At 40.1% G+C, this 21,874-nt stretch overlaps 1 protein-coding gene across 2 annotated transcripts in view; it reads left to right on the forward strand.

Annotated features, from left to right (window-relative positions):
* Window positions 1–21,874, forward strand: part of ULK2 (unc-51 like autophagy activating kinase 2) — a 197,199-nt gene that overhangs the window by 160,220 nt on the left and 15,105 nt on the right. Inside the window, exons 16-21 of one of the 2 annotated variants that reach the window (XM_082247019.1) lie at window positions 6,559–6,696; window positions 10,072–10,217; window positions 11,821–11,904; window positions 13,667–13,950; window positions 17,246–17,439; window positions 21,373–21,482. In XM_082247019.1, the coding sequence (XP_082103145.1) occupies window positions 6,559–6,696; window positions 10,072–10,217; window positions 11,821–11,904; window positions 13,667–13,950; window positions 17,246–17,439; window positions 21,373–21,482 (956 nt within the window). Of the gene's footprint in view, window positions 1–6,558; window positions 6,697–10,068; window positions 10,218–11,820; window positions 11,905–13,666; window positions 13,951–17,245; window positions 17,440–21,372; window positions 21,483–21,874 lie in introns of both variants that reach the window. The other variant, XM_082247018.1, reaches the window with a different exon arrangement.

The following is a 21,874-nucleotide window of genomic DNA, read 5'->3' on the forward strand; positions in this document are numbered from 1 at the left end:
TTAGTTCTACTCTCTTGGATGAATATTGTATTTCTCTGTTCACAGGATCTCACAGCCTCACAATTAGTTGCTGTTTTACTGCAGAATACCTCAGGTTTTTGACATGTTGGTACCTCCCTCCCCTACTCTTACCCCCCCCCTCACCCGTCTTCTCTACTGATGTCCCCTGTGGGACATTACTGTTTTAGCACTTGATCTGATCTCAGGGTGAATGCAATAGGAATAAAATGTTTGATGCTTGTTATTGTGCTGATTACAGTATTATAGTGCTTTATAGTGATGGTGTACTTTGAACTGTGTTTATGTCATTGCACTGTCAGTTGTTGCTTTGTATTTTTGACAAGAATCAATAAAATATTGTTAAAAAAAAAAAAAAAAATGTGCTGCAACTGAAACTCGTATTGAAAAAAGGTACATAGATATCACGTGTTAAAAAAAAATTAGATAGGCAGTTAGTCTAATTGTTTGTACTGAAGGGTAGCTCCAGTAGCTTCGCTTCATTTGCTTTATTACACAAAAAGTAGATTTTAAACAGGACTTACTATATATTTTTATTATATTATTATTATTATTATACAGGATTTATATAGCGCCGACAGTTTGCGCAGCGCGTTACAATATGAGGGAAGGCAATACAGTTACAATACAATTCAATACAGGAGGAGAGAGCTTACAATCTAGAAGATGTAATAGTGATTTATAGAAGTAATTCATCCCCATGGTAATGTCAACTTGTCCTTTAGTACAAACATTATATAGACTGCCCTAATTCAAGCTTTAGAATGCATCTGACTTATCTATATATAGCCGTTCTATTGTTATAAGAAATGTATAGACTAGTCAGTCATTTTAGATATACATTGAATAGAGATCAGCTTGTTATAAATGATATTTCCAGTGTTTGATGTCAATATTTTAAAAAGGTCTCTGCTTATAGTTGTGTAATTGTATATGTAAATGCATATTTGGTTCTTCCATATGCGGACTCTGCGTCCTGTTCCACAGTGATACACAGTGGTTGTTTTTGTTGCTCCTTCACAAAGTGTATGAGTGTGTCTGTCTAGGAGATATCTTATGCCAGCAGTTTTTAGAAAGGGAATACTGGTGAACTTACATTGAGCTCTGTTGACCCTAATGACAAATCTAAAAAACCCTTTGGCTGCAGCCAACAAAATACTTATACCGGCTTCAGTGCTGGCATGTAAACCAGCTATACAATAGCAGTCAGCAGTGTGTTTTCATTTTTACTCTTGGCTAAGTATTGGAAGTGAACTTTATTTCCTGATCGTCCCTGTGACGAATGAACCCAGGAGCTTTATGTTCTGAATACTCTTGTGGGTCGTTTCCACTGAGCGGTACGGTACGGTTTGGTACGGTACGCTATTTATGCCGTTTCCATTGTGAATGGTACCCTAATTCCGAACCCTACCGTACCACTTTTTTGGGACCCTTTTGTTGGGGTACCAAGCACATTAGTACCGTACCAACAGGGTGGAGCTACACTCTGCAGAACTTTGATTGGTTGACAGAGAATCGTCTATCACAGCTTTCCTGCTACACCACGCCTATCATGAAAGGGTACTATTGGCAGTGGAAACGCAAGGTGTACCGTTCCGAACCGTACCGTACTGAACCGAACGGTACCACTCAGTGGAAACAAGGCATTGGATTCAGATCTGTTATGCTTTTTACACACGATCAGATAATCGAACGACTTATCGTTCACATTTTGTTGCATGGTACTAATATCGAATCCAACAATGCGTAATTAAAAGTATGATTTTTTTTCTTTTTTACGTACGATTCTGGAAAAGCTTTCTGGTTGCGTAGATGGTGCAAAACAAAAACAATGGCAGCCAGGCTTTTTCCATGTTAGTTTAGTGTTTCTGATCATGCACGGTCTTTGTCTATCGATTTTTGGAGGACGCATACTGTACTTATTAAACAATTGTTGTTTACTAGGCTATTGCACGACAAAAGTTTTCGTGTTTGTCCCTTCGGATTTTGTTGGATAAAATGTCGCGATTGGCTGTTGAAAGCTGTGTACTAATGATCAGATTGTGCGATCAATTCAAAAGTGATTTTTTTTTTTCTTGTACGATTATCTGTGTGTACAAGGCATAGGTCTCTAGCCTCTGTAGACAGGGAGGAAAATAATAAAGTACTTGGTCAGTTTAAAAAAAAAAAAGTACAGAGGTGGCCTTAGGGGTCTAATAGACCCGTGGTGTCTCCTTAAAGAAAACCTGTGACCTGCACTATGCTATCACTTGGGGACATTTCAGCTCCCATGTGATGGCAATTAAGTTTAAATAAAAAAAAAAAAGTTTTAAAAATTAAAGTATTAAAATAAAATAAAAAAAAATAACACTCAAAAATGTTGTACCCTCCCCATGTACAATCACATACAAACACAAGCGCTTCATAACTGATGATTGCACCACAAATATTGGGTATTGCTGCACACACCACTCTAGAGTCAGAGTAACAATTTTAAGGCCATCATTCACTGTAAACTGATAAGCTGTAAAGGCTTTTAAAGCATCTTGTATGGACAATTTTGGGTATCATAATTTTTACCATTTCATAGGCATGTTCAATTTTATAGCTTGATTTATTTGGTATCTATTTACTTGACCTAACCTAATTGTTTATTTTTTACTTAAAATTGGGTATTATATTGTGTTTGTGTGCACTAAAATTAAGTACATTTTTTACTGAAAATATATAGTTGATAAACAGTAGTGTAATCACTGTTTGACATAAAAAGTTTCAACTGCAACAATTTTATTGTATAGAGTTTCTACTTTCAAAAATATATACTGTTTTGGGAGACTTAAAGTGGATGTAAACCCGAAAAAAAAAAAATAATTAAGACTACCTGGTACAGTAGAGTAGAGTAAGTACTCATCTGTGCCCAGTCTTACCACGAAGAGTTAATCCAGCACTGAGCAATCCTCTTGCCTTTTTTTTTGCTGTGATAAAAACCTGACAACCAGATAAATTTGTGTCTCCACCCCCACCCCTCCCCCATTCTGTGACTGACATCTGATTTCTTTCTCTGGTGCACAAGCATGAGAGCAGAGGGAGTGTGTCTATGATTCCATCGTCATATCGCTCCTCCCTTCTTCAGGCACATCAATGGGGGCGGTGAGCACACTCTGCCTATGGCGTGTACGCAGTGAGGACTGAGCTGCGCTCACTTCTCATTGTCCAGGTGCGAAGTTCTCCCTTGCAATGCTGCCTGGTAAAGGGGAGTGTACATGTGAGCGGGGAGTCATGTGACGCCACAACTCCGCACCCCCGAGCAACTGGCTGCTTAATGACCAGGCCACTGTTTTCAACTTGACACTGCGCGAATTTAACTGACAATTGCACGGTCATGCAATGCTATACCCAAACTAAATTTACGTCGTTTTTTGCCCACAAACAGAGCTTTCTTTTGGTGGTATTTGATCACCTCTGCGCTTTTTATTTTTTGCGATATTAATAAAAAAAGCAAAAATTTTGTGAAAAATGTACATTTTCTACTTTGACAGTTAAAAAATATCGAATATATTCAATTTTTGTCATATATTGAGGCCAAAATGTATTTAGCTACATGTCTTTGACAAAAAAATTCTCAATGAGCGTATTTTTAACCACTTTAGGACCGGAAGTTTTTACCCCCTTCCTGACCATGCTATATTTTGCGATTCGGCACTGCGTTACTTTAACTGACTATTGAGCGGTCGTGCGACGCTGTACCCAAATGAAATTTACGTTATTTTTTTCCCCACAAATAATGCTTTCTTTTGGTGGTATTTGATCACCTGTGCAATTTTTAATTTTTGAAAAAAAGAGCGACAATTTTTTACATTCTGATATATAACATTCCCAAAAAAAAGTTATAAATCCAAATTTCTTTAACATTTTAGGCCAATTTGTTTTCTGTTACATATTTTTGGTAAAAAAAAAATAGCAATAAGTGTATTTTGATTGGTTTGCGCAAAAGTTACTAACTACGGGAAAGATTTGTCATTTTTATTGTTTTTTTTTTTACTAGTAATGGTGGCGATCTGCGATTTTTTTGCGGGACTGTGACATTCCGGCTGACAGATCGGACCCCTAACTGACATTTTTGACACTTTTGGGGGTACCAGTGGGTCTATGTCACTGGAACCAAGGCTGCCACTTTGCTGCAGTAGCAGCAACGTGAGCAGTCTTAAACGTGCGCAAAATATTTAAAGATGGTAAAAATGGCTCCAACAGCAGACAAATAATAAATCAACCAAATAGGGTGATACTTGCCATTGGCACCATCAGAAAGAGAAAATAATAAGCCAGGAGTGAAGATACCTCCACCAGGAATTGATAGATTGCTTTCATTCAGCTTTTTGGGCTTTGCAAATGCTCTGGCAGGCAGTTGCGGTGTGGTTGTGAGGTGTTAAGATAAGTTTATTTAGAATGGGTTCACACTTGTGCTATGACAGACATCGCATGTGATTCATTCCATATTGCGGTGCAGATCACATGCGATGTCTGTGCGATGCGATTTCAGCCATACAAACTGTATGGCTAAAATCGCATCACATTCACATCAAAATGGTGCAGGGCCCTTTTTTTTTGGTCCACACTGGAATCGGATTGCATGGGGGTTCACACCTATGCAATCCAATTCCTGCATCATTACCTTTACATTGACACCCCAGGCGGTTTGCAGATCTCACCAGTGTGAACCAGTGTGTGATTCAGGTGCGATGCAGGAACCGACACTGAATCACAGGGTTTCCCGCATGGCACCAGTGTAAAAACCAGGACTTACTGTAGTGGAATAGGCATGTGTGGAGAGGTTTTTAACATGCCTTAACACTCATCAAAAGCTTCAAAACTGCCCATAGGGCATTTGGGGAGCACTTTTAACTCTTCTGAAACGCCAGTCTAACACCCATACTAAAGCTCATTAATGCGTGTCTATTTTATTTTATATACATTTTATTACATTTTCAATCCAAAATATACAAACAAATCCAAAAAACATTCAAAAAACTTCTAAGTATACAAAACTTTCACCCCCCACCCTTCATATCCCAAAGGCCCCTTTCACACAGGCTGTCCGTCTGGTCCGCCTGTCAGTTTTTTCAGGCGGACCTGATCAGATGTTCCATGCACCTCTATGGAGCAGCGGATGTCAGGGGTGACATGTCCGCTAACACCCGCTGCTATCTGTCCGTGAAATCCAGGCAGATGGAAAACCTATTTTCCATCCATCTGGAGGATCGGATCGGATGAAAACGGACAGGCAGTCTGTTTTCATCTGATCTCCCATAGAGGAGCGGGGATCTGACAGCTACATCTCTGCAAAGTAAGCGGAGACCGACCGGTCATCCTCCTGCTTAGTGGGGATCAGCGGATCGATCCCCGCTGAGCAAAACAGAGTCTGCTGGGCGGAAAGCCAGTGTGAAAGGACCCTTACCCTTAACCCATCCTCCCCTTTCCTTGTACCACTTATTCCTATTGTGCTTCACTTCACCTTCCTCTCCGTTAACTCGTTCTAGCCCTTATTCCACCCATTCTTCTAAATATTTATTAGTCTTTTTAAAATCTGCCCATTTTCTCCATTTATGTGAGAAGTTCTCAACCTCTTCTTCCTCTCTTCTGCCCAAATATTCCATATTATATGTATAGTCAATTCTGTTGAACCAATCTCTAGAGATTAACGCGTGTCTAACGCCCGTACTAACGCTATAGGAGCGTTTGTTAAGCGTTAGAAATGTAGTCACCTGTGAACAAGCTTTTACTGCTTTCCCCCCATTATCTCATTTTCTAAAGCCAGATCCAAGAATTGTGCAGAGTTTTTAGGAGAAGACTGTGAAGGCAGCAGCAAGCCCCTCTATAAAGAACCACTGCAGCCGAGGCTTGATTGAGTTTCATTAGGACACATTCTCAGAAGCAAACTGCACCATTTCCTTTCCAATGTTTCTCCTACATCAATTTATCACTAACCAAGAATAGCCTGTATTCTGCAAGGGCTATATAAATTGAAATTCCCTGTGATTAATTGTTTTGTTACCAAAACAAGGCCATAATTCCTGTAAACGGAGATAAAGAGCTATTTCCAGTGAAATCCTGACGTTCGGAGCTGTTTACCAAGTAGTTAGTATTGTGGTAGTAAAGTTACATAATGTACGGTACTTGTATATGTAACATGCTGCGCACGGCGGAGTTGGTGTAAGCAGAGCAGCTTGTGTGAACTCTACTTGTACTTCCTGTTCTGAGTACAGCTGACTTTCCTAGAATTGCTTTGTTTTCAAACGGAGATTGTGGAGGAGGGACTTGGTCCTGCTGATTTACAGGCTTAGTGTATGAAGGCAACAGATTCTTTGCTTGTATGCCACTGAAAAGACACAACGGGGAACAGATTTAGTAACCTAGAACAGGAACAATGGAACTTTAGACTATTATTTCTGACAGCGGAGAACATTTTGTACTTGTTTTGTTTCCTAGCTGCATAATGGTTCAGATAAGCCAGAGACCGATACACAGAGATTTATTCCCTCTGTCCTTGCTTTTTGACTTCAGGCAGAGCCAGCCTCAGGTGTCACCACGCAGCGAGACTGCGCCTATTCCTGTCCCTACCCAACTACGGAACTACCAACGCATTGAGCAGAATCTCTCATCTACTGCTAGTCCTACATCTAATCCTCATGGCTCCCCCAGGTATGTCCCAGAAAGAGTTCTTACTCTTATAATAATCGTAATATAGTTACCCGTAAAAGCATTGTATATTTTAATATTCTACTTTCGTAGAACATTTGGCATTTACTTAGTTCCTTTGCTTTTAGTGGAATGTCACATGATTGCCCTTTTTTATTAGGAATATTCACTGAATTATTTGTACACTGCTTGCAGTGCCCCTAGGATACAAGTCATGCTACACTACACGTGTGTGCTTAAACTGTTCATCTTTCATATATTGCATATATATGACTTGTAAAGCTGCTGAGAGGACACGCAGTCACAGCATATGAGGACCTTGTACATAGGGCACACTAATGACCAGATTATATATTTATTACGTGCATTTACAGTTGTGCTCATAAGTTTACATACCCTGGCAGAATTTATGATTTCTTGGCTATTTTTCCTGAGAATATGAATAACAACACAAACTTTTCTTTCACTCATGGTTAGTGTTTGGCTGAAGCCATTTATTTTTAATCAACTGTGTTTACTATTTTTAAATAATAATGACAACAGAAACTACCCAAATTACCCTGATCAAAAGTTTACATACCCTGGTGATTTTGGCCTGATAACATGCACGCAAGTTGACACAAAGGGGTTTGAATGGCTATTAAAGGTAACCATCCTCACCTGTGATCTGTTTCCTTGTATTTAGTGTGTGTGTATAAAAGGTCAGTGAGTTTCTGGACTCCTGACAGACCCTTACATCTTTCATCCAGTGTCGCACTGATGTTTCTGGATTCTGATTTATGGGGAAAGCAAAATAATTGTCAAAGGATCTGTGGGAAAAGGTAGTTGAACTGTATAAAACAGGAAAGGGATATAAAAATATATCCAAGGAATTGAGAATGTCAATCAGCAGTGTTCAAACTCTAATCAAGAAGTCGAAAATTAGGGGTTCTGTTGAAATCAAACCACGGTCAGGTAGAGCAACTAAAATTTCAACCACAACCGCCAGGTAAATTGTTTGGGATGCAAAGAAAAACCCACAAATAACTCCAGGTGAAATACAGGACTCTCTGAAAACATGTGGTGTGGCTGTTTTAAGATGCACAATAAGGAGGCACTTGAAGAAAGATGGGCTGCATGGTCGAGTCGCCAGAAGAAAGCCATTACTACGCAAATGCCACAAAGTATCCCGCTTACAATACGCCAAACAGCACAGAGACAAGCCTCAAACCTTCTGGCACAAAGTCATTTGGAGTGATGAGACCAAAATTGAGCTTTTTGGCCACAACCATAAACGCTACATTTGGAGAGGAATCAACAAGGCCTATGATAAAAAGTACACCATTTCTACTGTGAAACATGGAGGTGGATCGCTGATGTTTTGGGGATGTGTGAGCTACAAAGGCACAGGAAATTTGGTCAGAGTTGATGGCAAGATGAATACAGTAAGTTATCAAAAAATACTGGAGGAAATTTGCATTCATCAGCCTGGAAGTTGCACATGGGACGTACTTGGACATTCCAACATGACAATGATCCTAAACACAAGGCCAAGTCGACCTGTCATTGACTACAGCAGAATAAAGTGAAGGTTCTGGAGTGGCCATCTCAGTCTCCTGACCTCAATATCATTGAGCCACTCTAGGGAGATCTCAAACGTGCAGTTCAAGACAAGCCCAAGAATTTACAGGGCCTGGAGGCTTTTTGCCAGGAAGAATGGGCAGCTTTACCATCTGAGAAGATAAAGAGCCTCATCCACAAACACCACAAAATACTTCAAGCTGTCATTGATGTTAAAGGGGGCAATACACGATATTAAGAACTGGGGTATGTAAACTTTTGATCAGGGTCATTTGGGTAGTTTCTGTTGTCATTATGATTTAGAAAGAGTAAACACAGTTGATTGATAATAAATGGCTTCAGCCAAACACTAACCATGAGTAAAAGAAAAGTTTTTGTTATCATTCATATTCTCTGAAAAATGGCCAAGAGATCATACATTCCGCCCGGGTATGTAAACTTATGAGCACAACTGTATATAGCAATTACAATTTACTCAGTGCTTTACATATTTATTTTACATTCACATCAGTCCCTGCCCTCAAGGAGTTTATAATCTAAGGTCCCTAACTCACATTCATACATACACACACTAGGGACAATTTAAACAGGAGCCAATGAACCTACCAGCATGTCTTTGGAGTGTAGGAGGAAACCAGAGTACCTGGAGGAAACCCTTGCAGGCACAGGGAGAACATGCAAACTCCATGCAGGTAGTGCTGTGGTTGGGATTCGAACTGACGGCCTTAGTGCTGCTAGGCAGATTTAATTTTGCATTTCAGTGCTCAGCAGTATGATATAATAAAGTGGAACTCTAGCCATAACTTGTTTTTTTTCCCCAGTTCTGGATAAGTTGGAAAAAGAACACCTGTCAGATATCTATTGCTCTTTGTGACCTCTCTAAAGCAGTGGTCCTCAACTCCGGTCCTCAGGGCCCACTAACAGGCCAGATTTTAAGTATTACCTTGGGGAAATGCAGACTAGAATACTGCAATCACTGAGCAGCAAATGATATCACCTGGGATGTATTTCAGTTATCTTGCAAACCTGGCCTGTTAATGTGCCCTGAGGACCAAGGTTGAGGACCACTGCTCTAAAGTGTTTCCCCTCACTTCTTAATGTGCTCATTAGAACAGAAATTAGGGAGAATTTACTAAACTGAGACACAAGACTGCAAAATAAAAATATAACAGAGGGTCTAACTCTAGCTGGCAGGTTTTGGCTGAAGCTCCACTTTAAACGAATCCCAATTAAAGCTGAATCCCAAGTATAATCTTAATTGCATGGTTACATTAATTGAACTTGGACCAATGTAAGTATTCATATTTCATGGGGCCACTGTAGATGCTGACAATCGCTGTAGTAGTCAGCTCTAATTACAGTGATGCCATGCTTACATTAGTCCAAGCTGCACCAATGTGGGCATGCAATTAAGATCCTACCAGGAGGTTAGCTTTTACAGTTGTGTGAAAAGGCTTTACTTATAATTTGCAGGTGTGCAAGTAAGTAGTCTTTATTACAATTCTCTATAAAGTTATCCCTGCTATTGTGTACCTGGCATACTTGTCATCGCTGAGTTGATTTCTATTTGTTCATGCCTTTAAGTTTCATTAAAAAAATGCACCGTAGTCTCCCCCTTTAAATGCACTGGCAGTAGATTGTTGAGGATTAGAGTGATGGCACTTAACTCAAGTGTTTTATAAATGAATTGCCAAGTTTGTTACTGCAGTGTTTTTGTTTATGTAAAGCAGTAAATGTTTAAAGCCTTCATTTGGCATCGTATGTTACAGAACACAAACATTTACCGGTTTTCATTTTTTTCTCCTCTTCTTACAGCAGATCTGGTGCAGTTAGGCGCTCAAATACCAGCCCCATGGGCTTTCTCAAAGTTGGCTCTGGGTCTCCCAGCTCTACGGACGTGGTCCAAGCTATCGGACGCCGCTTGTCCACTGGCTCTTCAAGACCTTATTCTCCATCCCCATTAGGTAAGTGCTAAAAGTCGCACTGAACAAATGGAAATGTGGTGGTAACAGTTTCCGAACAGATTAGTGTGAAAATATATGGTCAGTAGCATTTGCAAGCTTTCCTCTTAACTCCATTGGCCTTAAAGGCCAAGTTAACCTTTTCCTGAAAATAGCCTGTGCAGTCCAAGGCCTCGATAAATCCTAAAAACTGCAATTTGTATTATTGTCATACCTGATAGCCATTTGGGTCCCTCTAGAACAGGGGTCTCCAAACTGCGGCCCGAGGGCCAGATGTGGCCCTTTGCTAGTCTTTATCTGGCCCTCGGGGCACTATTCCTCCCACTGATATGAGGCAATATTCTTATAATTCTTCTACCGATACCAATGATGGGATACTATTCCCCCTACTAATAGGGGCACTGTTCCTTTCTCCTATTGACCACCAAACCTGAGGTCATATTTATTCTCATTGATGCCGAGCCCAGGACATTTACTGCCCCTGCGGGCCACAATCCGGCCCTCCAAAAATCTGAAGAATAATAAACTGGCCCTTTGTTTAAAATATTTGGAGACCCCTGCTCTAGAAGCCTGTCCAACTTAGCAACCCCCACATCTTGTCTTGCTAGGACATGAAAATCATTGAATGCATACTCCCAGCATTACAGTGAAAACATTTTTCATGTCCTAGCAACAAGCCAAGACATGAGGGTTGCTAACTGGAAGTTTGTTAGGCTTCGGGGGGGGGACCCAAATGACCTACAGATATGGCAATAATATTACTGGAAATTTTAGAAAGCTGCACGGTTTTTCCGTATCTATGGGGCCCCTTGACTGCATAGGCTATTTTCTGGAAAAGGTGAACTTAACCTTTAAGAGTATGGTTCACCTTGCCAGCTCTCCAAAATGTGCTTTGCATCAGAAAAGAAGCAGATTTTGAGGATGGTTGTATGCAGTCTCACAGCAAGCCAATGAGATTACAGAATGATACTATTTTTAAAGGAAGAAACTGCATAGGTCTGCCTCATGAAAGATTCATTTTAAGTCAATTTTAAAGCCCAACTCTAAGAAATGTGATAATGCTCACTTTCAGCTGGGCTGCACCCACACTGTAAAGGTTAACTGCTTCTTTAGTTCTGGGGGTCATAGAAAAGAAGATTTATATATCTGATCCTCTGCTCCTTTGCACTGTTGGACTTGCCCCTGCAGGATCTTCTACCCGTGCTGCTGCGGACTGTAGTCCTGAAGTCCTCAAGATAGATGCAGGGTCCATATCTCTGTGTTGGACATGACTATGCCAAAGGAAAGTCCACCTCCAGAGTATGAGGGAGTGCAATCTGCTGGGGGAGTGGAAGATCAGCTAAGAAAGTAGTTTTACTCTCCCCTAGAATTAGTGAGCAGTCAATCCTTGCAGTGTGGTCACAGCCCCACTGCAAGACAGAAGTTTGAAATTTCTCATAGCTATACAAATCTCAAATAAGGCACAATTTGTGCAGTGGAAACCCTGACCATGTGCATGTATTGGTCTTAATATTGTCCATGCACACATGCATGCTCAGAAATAGATTTTAAAGTATAGGTAGCATTGGGTCTTACTCCTTTTGGTTTTTATTTTGGTCTTGTATAGTTGGAACCATCCCAGAGCAGCTAGGCCACTGTTGTTGTGGTCACCCTCAAGGACATGAGTCCAGAAGCCGAAGTTCTTCAGGAGGTAGGTGTTTGGTTTACTAATTTTGCTCTCTAATAAATGAGATTTGAACCACTCCGCCAGCTGGCTTTGAGTTTTAGGACTGCCAAAAAAATTTACACCCAAACAATAGTTCAGCAGAGCTTTGCTTAAATGCGTACAAGCAATATTGTAAACCAATTATGAAAAACAAAAATACAGTGCTGAATAGTACATCAGGTTGAACAGATGCTCATGTCTCATAAAAAAAAAATGGTTGAATACAATATTACTGTTTGGGAGATATGTTGCTAAGTAAAAAGTCTGACCTTTATCAAGCAATAAAAGTCACTGTGGAGAAAAACGTGTTGTGACAAGATGAACTGAACTAAATGTGACTCATTCTGCCAGCCATCTAAACTGAGGCAAGGTGAATTAAGGCTAGCTACCTAAGCAGACCTTTTTATTGGTAGTAAGGTTACAGCTTCACCCAAACAGACTTGTGATTTTGATCAAGTGAAGTGAGGTCAATGTAGGGACACAGTCTGTTGATCAGATCCAAGTATGAACAGTAACATTTATTATATCTCACTTATATACAGTCTTCATTTTAATAAACAAAAGAGAAAACAGGCGCCTCTGAGTTAAGACTGCAATTTAATATGGCAAACAAGTAATAAAAACTTACATGAAGGTAAGTATAAGCAGACAAGATGGGTCCTTCCGGTGTCCATGTGGAGGGTGGGGCTTGGAGTCATCACTGTGGGTCTATAATCATCTCCTCTCTTCCTCTTCCTGTCCAGCAGGAAGTGGAGGGTGTCACAGCAGTGAGATGGAGGCTTGGACAGCAGGGTGAAACCGCCGTGAGATGGAGGCTTGGGCCGCACGGTGGCCGTGATTCTCGTCCACAGGATCTTCCGGCATAATGACTGACGCGTTTCCGAGAATGCGCACTGTGGTGGAAAACCAGCGCGCGCTCCTTTTTCAAAGTCGGATTTTAATAAATACCACTATTAAACTCTGCTCATTCACTAAGTAAATTATAAAGATTTAGAAATATCTTGTTAAAGGTTTTATTTTGCTTTGGCATTTTAAATGTTAATGCAAATAAATGCTTAAGGTCCCATCCCACAGGGTGGGCTCAGTTGGAGTCCCCCTGCTTAGTGGAGAATCTGTCCACTGATCCCCGCTGAGCAGGCAGATGGCTGGTCTTAGCTTATGCAGAGCAGGCACAGCCTGCTCTCTTCTATGGGCAGTCAGATGTAAGTGGAGCGCGTGTCCTTTTATACCTGTCTGCCATCTGATCTGATCTGCTGGACGAATGGGGAATGGGTCCCAATTCTTCTGTTTTCAGCGAGGAGGATCAGATCAGATGTCGGCAGGTGTCAACAGAGACATGTGCATGTACACCCGCCGCTCCATAGAGGAGACAGGAGGGTCTGATCGAGTCTGGCTAAAAAGCTCACACACTGGCAGACCTGATGGGTCTGCCAGTGTGAAAGGGGCTTTAAAGCGCACTGTTCTTTTTGTTGTTACTGTAGTAAGGAATGTGTCAGTATTCTTTAATTTTTTGAATGAACTAATGTGCTGTAGGCTATGTTTACTTGTGTAGCACACTGGAGATCTGGACCATTGCTCAACACAGAATGCAGCAGTCTGGATCTCCACAGGTCCAGCATGCCCCCTGCATGGTGCTTCAGTCAACCACTACTGCTGGGGGCAGGGTGCATTAGCACTGTGTTCTGGCTCTGGTTTTAAGACTTGTAATCTAAACTGTTCTTTACATTTATGTTTATTTTTTGTTCAGGGTCCCCAGTGCCACAGTCACAGTCCCCACAGTCTTTGTTAGGGGCAAGACTGCAAAGTGCACCGACTCTCACTGACATTTACCAGAACAAACAGAAGCTACGAAAGCAGCACTCAGATCCTGTATGTCCTTCCTATGCTGGACATGGCTTTAGCCATTCACCACAGCCAGCACGGCCTGTCAGTCTTGGTGCTTCTCCCACAAAGCACATGGGATCTTCTCCTAGGAGCTCAGAATGGCTGTATAAAACCCCACTGCCTACCATCATTGGATCTCCAACCAAGGTTTGTTCTTTGATGTGTATCATTGTTGGTTTTCTGTAACACTGTAACCCCTAATGTCCACTAATACGAGTTCTGTATCCTGACTGACTGTGCCTTTCAGAATGTAGATAGATACCATTAACTTTGCTTTTTTACATAGCTCATCAACATTTGTAGAAGTACACATGTACTCACTTTTGCAGTGTGAACAGAAGTGTGGATGTGTAGGTGGACATTGGTATGTACCTACTGTACATTTGCCAGTGACCAGGTTGTTATTAGCTGCCATGGTCACAGATATGAGTCTGGGAACCAAACACATTGGGGGAGATTTACTAAAGGTGGTGTACACAGAATCTGGTGCAGCTGTGCATAGTAACCAATCAGCTTCTACCTTTTTATTGTCAAAGCTTAATTGAACAATCTGAAGTTAGAAGCTGATTGGTTATTATGCATAGCTGCACCAGATTCTGTCTGCTCCAGTTTTAATAAATCACTCCCTTTTGACTCTGAGCTGCTGATCACTGTAATTTGGCAATGATCTCTTGACAAGAATGTTTAGATGCTGCTTTGTCTTAAAATTGCCTCTCTCTTTCTTATGAACAAAGAGAAATGAGAGATGGGGTGTCAGACCCTAAGCAATTTCCAGCTTATACAAAAAATGAGTAGTCTTCTGACCTGGGAGTGCTAAAGTCAGTAAGTACAAACTGCCAACACTCATGAAGAGGCAGTAAATTCAAGTTGCAAGTTAAAGTATGAATAAAGCCAAAACTTTTTTTAGATTTAGATAGAGACACAAGCAATTAGAACCACTGTCCGGATTTTTTTGTTGTTTGTGTCCATGTTAGGGAAATGTTCTCTCTAACTGAGATCACCAGTGTCACCAGGAATTAATGTAAGAATAAATTTGCAATTTTGAGTTGCCATCAGAACAGGGATAGAGGGAAACGTTACTAAGGGGGAAATTATTTTATCTCAAATTAGTTAAACTGTAATGACCTTAAGGACCCTGGTATCCAGCTACAACATAAGGACCTGTTGTGTCGACAGGCTTTTGTATTCCCATACAAATCTATGGGAATACAAAAGTCTCTTGAAGCAGGTCAACTGTACATAAAAAGCACTGGACAATTGTTTCTGAATAGTTTCTCCCAGAAGCATCTAAAACCAATGTCAAACTGATGTCCAAAGCTGTCGATACAGGCTCCAATAAAGTTGCAAAATTAGCTTCCATTCAAAAATGACAATCAGCTGAAGACTAAACATCTGTTTTTTTTAATGAGAGAAGTATGGGAATTATCTTTTTATTTTAAGATCATACATACCTAGGTGGATGCAGCATCGACCGATGCTGCATCTGTCCCCCTGCCGGCTCTAAGGCTGAGAATCAAGCGATCAAACCCCACCGATCGCTCGGATCTCAGCACTCCCTGAGCAGAGAGCTGGTGACTGTTGCTGAGAGGCTGAGCCGGATGCTGGCCCAGGCATGTGGGTGAATCCCAACCATATGGTTGAGATCTTTCCCAAGCTTCAGCCCGCTGTAGCATGAGATCCGGTGCGGGCAAACGCACTGCTTTGCAACCTGCGATTGGGGTGTCATTAAGATTTCACTAACACCTAGGCTGAACATAGGCTAAGTCCCTGATTAATCTGTTCAATATAGAACACAGTGGATAAGGTTAACAGCCAGATAACTTGCATTAGGTCAGCAGCTCCAGTATTTCATTCTTTTTTTTTTTTTATACACATAAAAGGGGTTAAAACCTAAGACGTTTTAAAAGTATATATGGTTATTTAGGACATTAGTGTAGTAAGATTTTCTCTCGCTTCCTGTTGTGGTGGCACCAGTCACCTGTACAGGAAGTGAGAGGACTACAGACAACAGTTAAAACATTTTAAACACAAAATAAATATACAAGGATATCTGCACTAATAATTAATACAGAAATTCCACATATGAAAAGTGGCCAGCAAAAATTTGTGAATGACAAATAAAATAAATAAAAAATTAGAATGCAGCACTAAAGGTTAAAAATACTGGCAGTCCATGATACAGATGGAGGAAGAAAAGAATGAGGATAGGACCCCGCACCAGCTTCAGTGTAAGTGGAAACGCACTACACAACAGTGACACTCCAATCTCCTTACCAGAAAAAAGGTAAAAAGCAGGTAGTAAACAGGATCTCTAGAGTAGTATTTTCCAACCACAGCGGGACTGCTGTATACTGGATTCATCAAGCTGAAAGCACTTGCCAAAATCCTCTATTTCCTCCCAGACGTCCAGTGGGTAACTCACATGTACGGTATCACCAGAAAGGAATAAAGCAATACATAGTAAAGCCCGTAATGCACAAGGAAAGATTTATTAAAATTGTACTTACAATAATACTGTAAAAACGAGCTTCATATACATTCAAATGCTGCAACTCATAGCGTGCTTGTGTAATCAAGGACCCACCTAACGCGTTTCATCCAATGAGACGTCGTCAGATGCTTCTGACGATGTCCAGTTGGATGAAACGCATTACACGGGTCCTTAATGACACAAGCACGCTATGAGCCGTGGCATTTGAATGTATATACTGCTCGTTTTACAGTATTATTGTAAGTACAATTTTAATAAAGCTTTCTTTGTGCATTACGGGCTTTACTATGCATTGCTTTATTCCTTTCTGGTGATGCCCTACATGTGATTTACTCACTGGAGGTCTGGAAGGAAATACTAGGAGTTATGGTATGAATCTACAAGACTGGACAGCAATTGGCCCATTCACTCATTGACACTGTTGACTGTCGCTGTTGAATTTGTGAATATTATTACTATAGTGAGACATAACAGCTAAGTAGTTTGAGTAGAACTCCAGCCAGGTGGTTCTGCATAGAGCCAGGTACAGGTAAAACCACTGTTATGTTTTTATGGTTAAAAACTTAGAATGCAGCGCTATAGGTTCAAAAAACTGGCAGTCCATGATACAGATGGAGGTAGAGAAGTGAATGATAGGACCCCGCACCAGCTTCAGTGTAAGTGGAAACACACCACAGTGACACTCCAATCTCCTTACCAGAAAAAAGGTAAAAAGCAGGCAGTAAACAGGATCTCTAGAGTAGTATTTTCCAACCACAGGGGGACTGCTGTATACTGGGTTCATCAAGCTGAAAGCACTTGCCAAAATCCTCTATCTTTGCGTTTTAATAAAATATATTGTACAGATGTGGCCTGCTGCCAACATGCCCATCTGTGGCTGTAGCCAGATGGCGGTGTATTATATAGAAAACCTCTGTAAATCAAATTTTTATTGGTATTGCTTTTTTCCAGACAACTGCTCCATTCAAGATCCCTAAAACCCAAGCTTCATCCAATCTGCTTGCTCTGGCTAATCGTCATGGACCTGCAGATGCTTCTGCACAGGCCAAAGACTTGTGTGATCCGAGGGATTTCTCTCCTTTCCCTTGTTTGCATGGCAATGAGAAATCCGGCAATGCAGAACATGGAAAAGCTACTTTTGGAAGGTGAGTTTCCGTTTCTCTCTCCATAAGTGCTTTTACTGTATGACCTTGATATGTAATTTATGTCCTAAAGAACTGTATGTAAATATGAGGACACATGTATGAACTGGTATGGCTTTTTTTTTTTTATAAAGGACCTTATTTAAAAGCCTGTTCACTGGATAATTTATGGCAACCAATCGCATTCAAATATCCATTTTTAGCTTTTGTTTTCTATCACTGTTTTAAGGACCCATGCATGCTATAAGCTAAAAGAAATGCAAGAAAAACACTGGATGAAAAATCCTCAGAATAGCGTTTTTGTGCCAGCTTTTAGCAGCAGTTAGGAGCATTCAGCAAAAACCGCAAAAAATAAAAAAAGTGTTTTTTTTTCTACTCTTAAAAGCCGAAGCTTTAACCACTTCAGTACCAGGCACCTTTACCTCCTTCCCAGGCCAATTTTCAGCTTTCAGCGCAGTCACACTTTAAATGACAATTGCGCGGTCTTGCAAGACTGTACCCATAAGAAATTTTTATCTAATGTTCTTTTGGTGGCATTTTATCACCACTGGATTTTTTATTCTTTGCAAAGAAAAAAAAAAAAAAACAATGCATTTTTCTTTATTTCTGTTATACAATTTTGCAAAAATGTTTTCTTCATAAATTTAGGTCTGCTACCGACGATCTATCTCATTATTCGAGGCCCAAAAATGCCAGGACAGTACAAATGACCCCTTTTTGGAAGGTAAACAGTCCAAGGTATTTAGTAAGAGACATGGCGAGTTTTTTTTTTTTTTTTTAAATAATAAAAAAAAAAAAAAATCAAAACTTTTTTTTTTTTTTTTTTTTTTTTTTTTTTTTACGGTTAGCAGTGCAGTACAGCATTATACAACTGGTGTGGTGGTGATCAGGGACACTGACTGGTGACTGGTGGTATGTTAAAAAATCTTTTTTTTTTTTTTTTTACGATTTTTTTTTTCTAACACACTGTGACCAGAACAGTAGTGTTACCATAGTAGCACTGTACTATGGGAAAGTGATCAGAATTTTTTTTTTTTTTTCTTTACACATTATGATTGCATATACCAATGAATTTCATAGGTATAAGGAACAATTTTTACTGAAACTAGTTCATTCAGTGTCTTTAGTTGTGATTACCTGTGATCGGTCAAAGCTAATCACATGGTACGCATGGGCTGTGATTGACCTGTCTGTACCATGTGTTCACTATGACCAATCACAGCTAGCAACAGAGTTGTATACAATAGATGGCATAAGAGGAAGCCATCCATTGTTTACAATTGTCATGGGATCTGCTGGGATTGGTCACGGTGATCACATGACACTGGCAGCAGGCCGGTGCAGTGATCAGTAATTGGCTGTGCCCGGTGAACATCATATAACGTCCTACCCGGGTGTTAAAAATAATTCTAGGCTAAAATAGTATGCATGGACACATACAATAACACAATTTGCTTCTAGAAGCAGAAACAAATGCTGCTAGGAGTGGCAAGGAGAAGCTAGTGTGAATGGAGCCTTAATCGCATTGGTTTTTAAGTTTCAGACTCAGTTCTCCCTCACTACCTGCTGTTGCAGTACCAATGCGTTCCAGCCCCTGCTGTGCCACTTTTTCTTATCAGGCATTTACTGTCTTCTTCCAAAAACCAAAGAACAAGAACTCACTGCTCAAGGTGGTGTAATTGCCTGATGACACACACCGGTGCATGCCCCGGCTCGCCTCCGTGGAAACTTGGTAAAAGAAAAAGGAATTGGCAGCACTCTTCCAAAAACCTATTTATGTTCATGCTAGTCTGAAATGCACTACAAAGTATTAGGCCTCATGCACACTTAACGTTTGCTCGGCTCCTCTGAACACCTTTTATCCTGGCAGGAGAAAAACTGCTTAAAAAACAATGCATATTTCTGGCCATTACAATGCATTAGCAGGCATAAATGTGGCTAGCTTTTAGGTGCATTCCATGTTTTTCTGCCCAAAAGCTTCTCTACTTTTGCATGCTGTTTGGCTTGCATGGAAAGAGAAGCATTTCTCATGCAAGCCAAAACCCATTAACTCTGGCCATAAGCAGAACTCATGGCTTATCCATCCAATCACTACTGTATTTGTTAACTATAACAGAGAGACTGATTTTACCCCCCTGGTTGTTCTGTCTGTGCACACAATCACACAAGTGGAAAGTCAAAATTAGAAATTATTAGGAAGATAAAGACCACTCACATGTGTGGATTCTTCAATATTGGTTTGTGTGTTGACTGACCATTATGTGCTTGGGAGCATCATAGGTATATTATATAAGAGGATAGAAATATGGAGATATGACAGCAAATCAGATATTATCTGTTTATCTAGTACAGATTCAAAATCAAATAGCATCTCTTTGACTAAAATAGCATTTTTTTTGTAATTTTGAGAACTTTGTTGTGTAAATTTGCTGCCATCTATTGGACATTTGAAGTAATACAAATGTGTTCTGTGCTATGAAGAAATGAATAACTAGCCAAAACTTATAGGTGGGTACGATTTAGAACCTCTTGTCTGATTTTGTTTGCCTTGCTCCCACTGGTACCTTTTCTCTCATTTCCTAGACCAGTGTACCTAGAGTGGAAAATTAGGAAATCTCCCACAACAGACAGCAGTAAAAACCTGACAGAGGTTCTACCCAACCCAAGAAAACATTTTGGCTGGAGTTTTTCATTAATATGTGAAAATAGAACTTATTGAGTTAATGTTAGAAATAATTTTGAAAGTTAAAAATACGCCTACAGTTGAATTTTAAGCACTGGTGCTGTATGGTATTGCACTTCCCCACCCATTACAGTGTGTTTCTGCACTTTAATAAAACCAACAGTTTGCCATCCTTTATGGATGCACTGATACCATTGTTTTTATGAGTACCGATACTTTTGTTTTTATTTACCAATTACCGATACGTACTTCAACTGTTTTTGACACTTCAGCTGTCAGCAAAGGTACCAAACATTGGAAACTTATTTACAAATTAAATACATTTTTTTTTTGTTTAATTTTGCGTTATTTCAATGTGAAACGTGAAGATATATGTTAAAGGTGTAAAAATATTAACAAGCAAAGCAAACAAATTATTTTTAATTATTGATCATTTATAAAATGGAAGTGAAGAAAAATAAAATCCGCTGAAAAATAATAATTAAATGGAGGTGAATAGAGGCTGATTAGAGTAAATTAAGGGTAATAAGGGGTTAAATATTTACAAACCCAAAATAAAAAATGTTTTAATTGACAAGTTGCTTTTAAGTTTAAACTGACTTCATTTACAGATAGAAGTTCATCTGTAGAAGAAACAGAAAGATACAAAAAGAAACCATGTTTATTTTTATCTTAGCGTTTCAGTGGCTGAGCAGTGTTGTTGATAAACATTGCCCGATTGTTTTTTTTTCTTGACCGCTCCAATTGCCGGACTTCTTTAATGCTCCAGCTGTCAACAGGGGCACTCCACTGACAGCTGAATGAGTCATCAGTTGTTAAGGATGCAGCTGCCCCACTCCTTAACAACCGATAACTGTCTTTTTTTTTTATATTTCAGCTGTCCCACTGACAGACTCAAAGAACCGAGCCTCAGTATCAGTTTCAGGTATCTGTGCATTTGCACGAATACTGATACTAGTGAAAATGCTTAGTATTTGCACTGGTACCGGTATCGGTGCAACCCTACCATCCTTAAATGCAGACTTTCACTTTTTTTTTTCCATGTCCGTACAAAATGTACTTCCTAATCTTACACATATAGGTGGAAATTCTCATCAGGCCCTCCTTGCGTTTGATTAACAGTTCAAAGCCGCATTGGTGTGAATAAGGTCTCAATAGCCATATACAGCACCATAAGATATTGAGCAAATGTCCCTTGATTTAGAGCCCCTGCTTTATACTACCATTGATATATACAACATTGACTTTAACAGATCTGTAAGTGCTGGAAAGCTGTCAGACCAGACAGGAAAAGCTACTCTGGGAGGGCAGCATTACCAAGGAAGCAATGACAGCCTGAACTCTGAGCGTCCAATGGACACAGGTACTTATCCATTTAAGTGTGCTGTGTTATTATATTGTTCTTTTTGTAGTTTTTGCCTATATGCGTTCATAAAAGGCTATATTTGCTTAGTAAATATTCTTGCCATGCTGTAAGTTAGGGATCGACCTATATAGTTTTTTTGGGGCCGATACCAATTTTCCATCCATCCTTTAGGCCGATAGCCAATGTTTGATGCCGATATTCTGTACATAGTTTTTATTTTTACACTGTGCTTTTAAATTTTTTTTTTGATCACTTGTATTGCTGTCACAAGGAATGTAAACATCCCTGGGGGGGCGCTGCTTGTAACAACAGCCAATCGCATTGGCCGCATCGGTTGGTATTACAAGAAAACCGGCCGTCACCTCTAAAAAGAACGATACTGGGGTGAT

Source organism: Pelophylax lessonae, assembly GCF_965119305.1.
Source record: "Pelophylax lessonae genome assembly, chromosome: 2".
Taxonomy (NCBI): domain Eukaryota; kingdom Metazoa; phylum Chordata; class Amphibia; order Anura; family Ranidae; genus Pelophylax; species Pelophylax lessonae.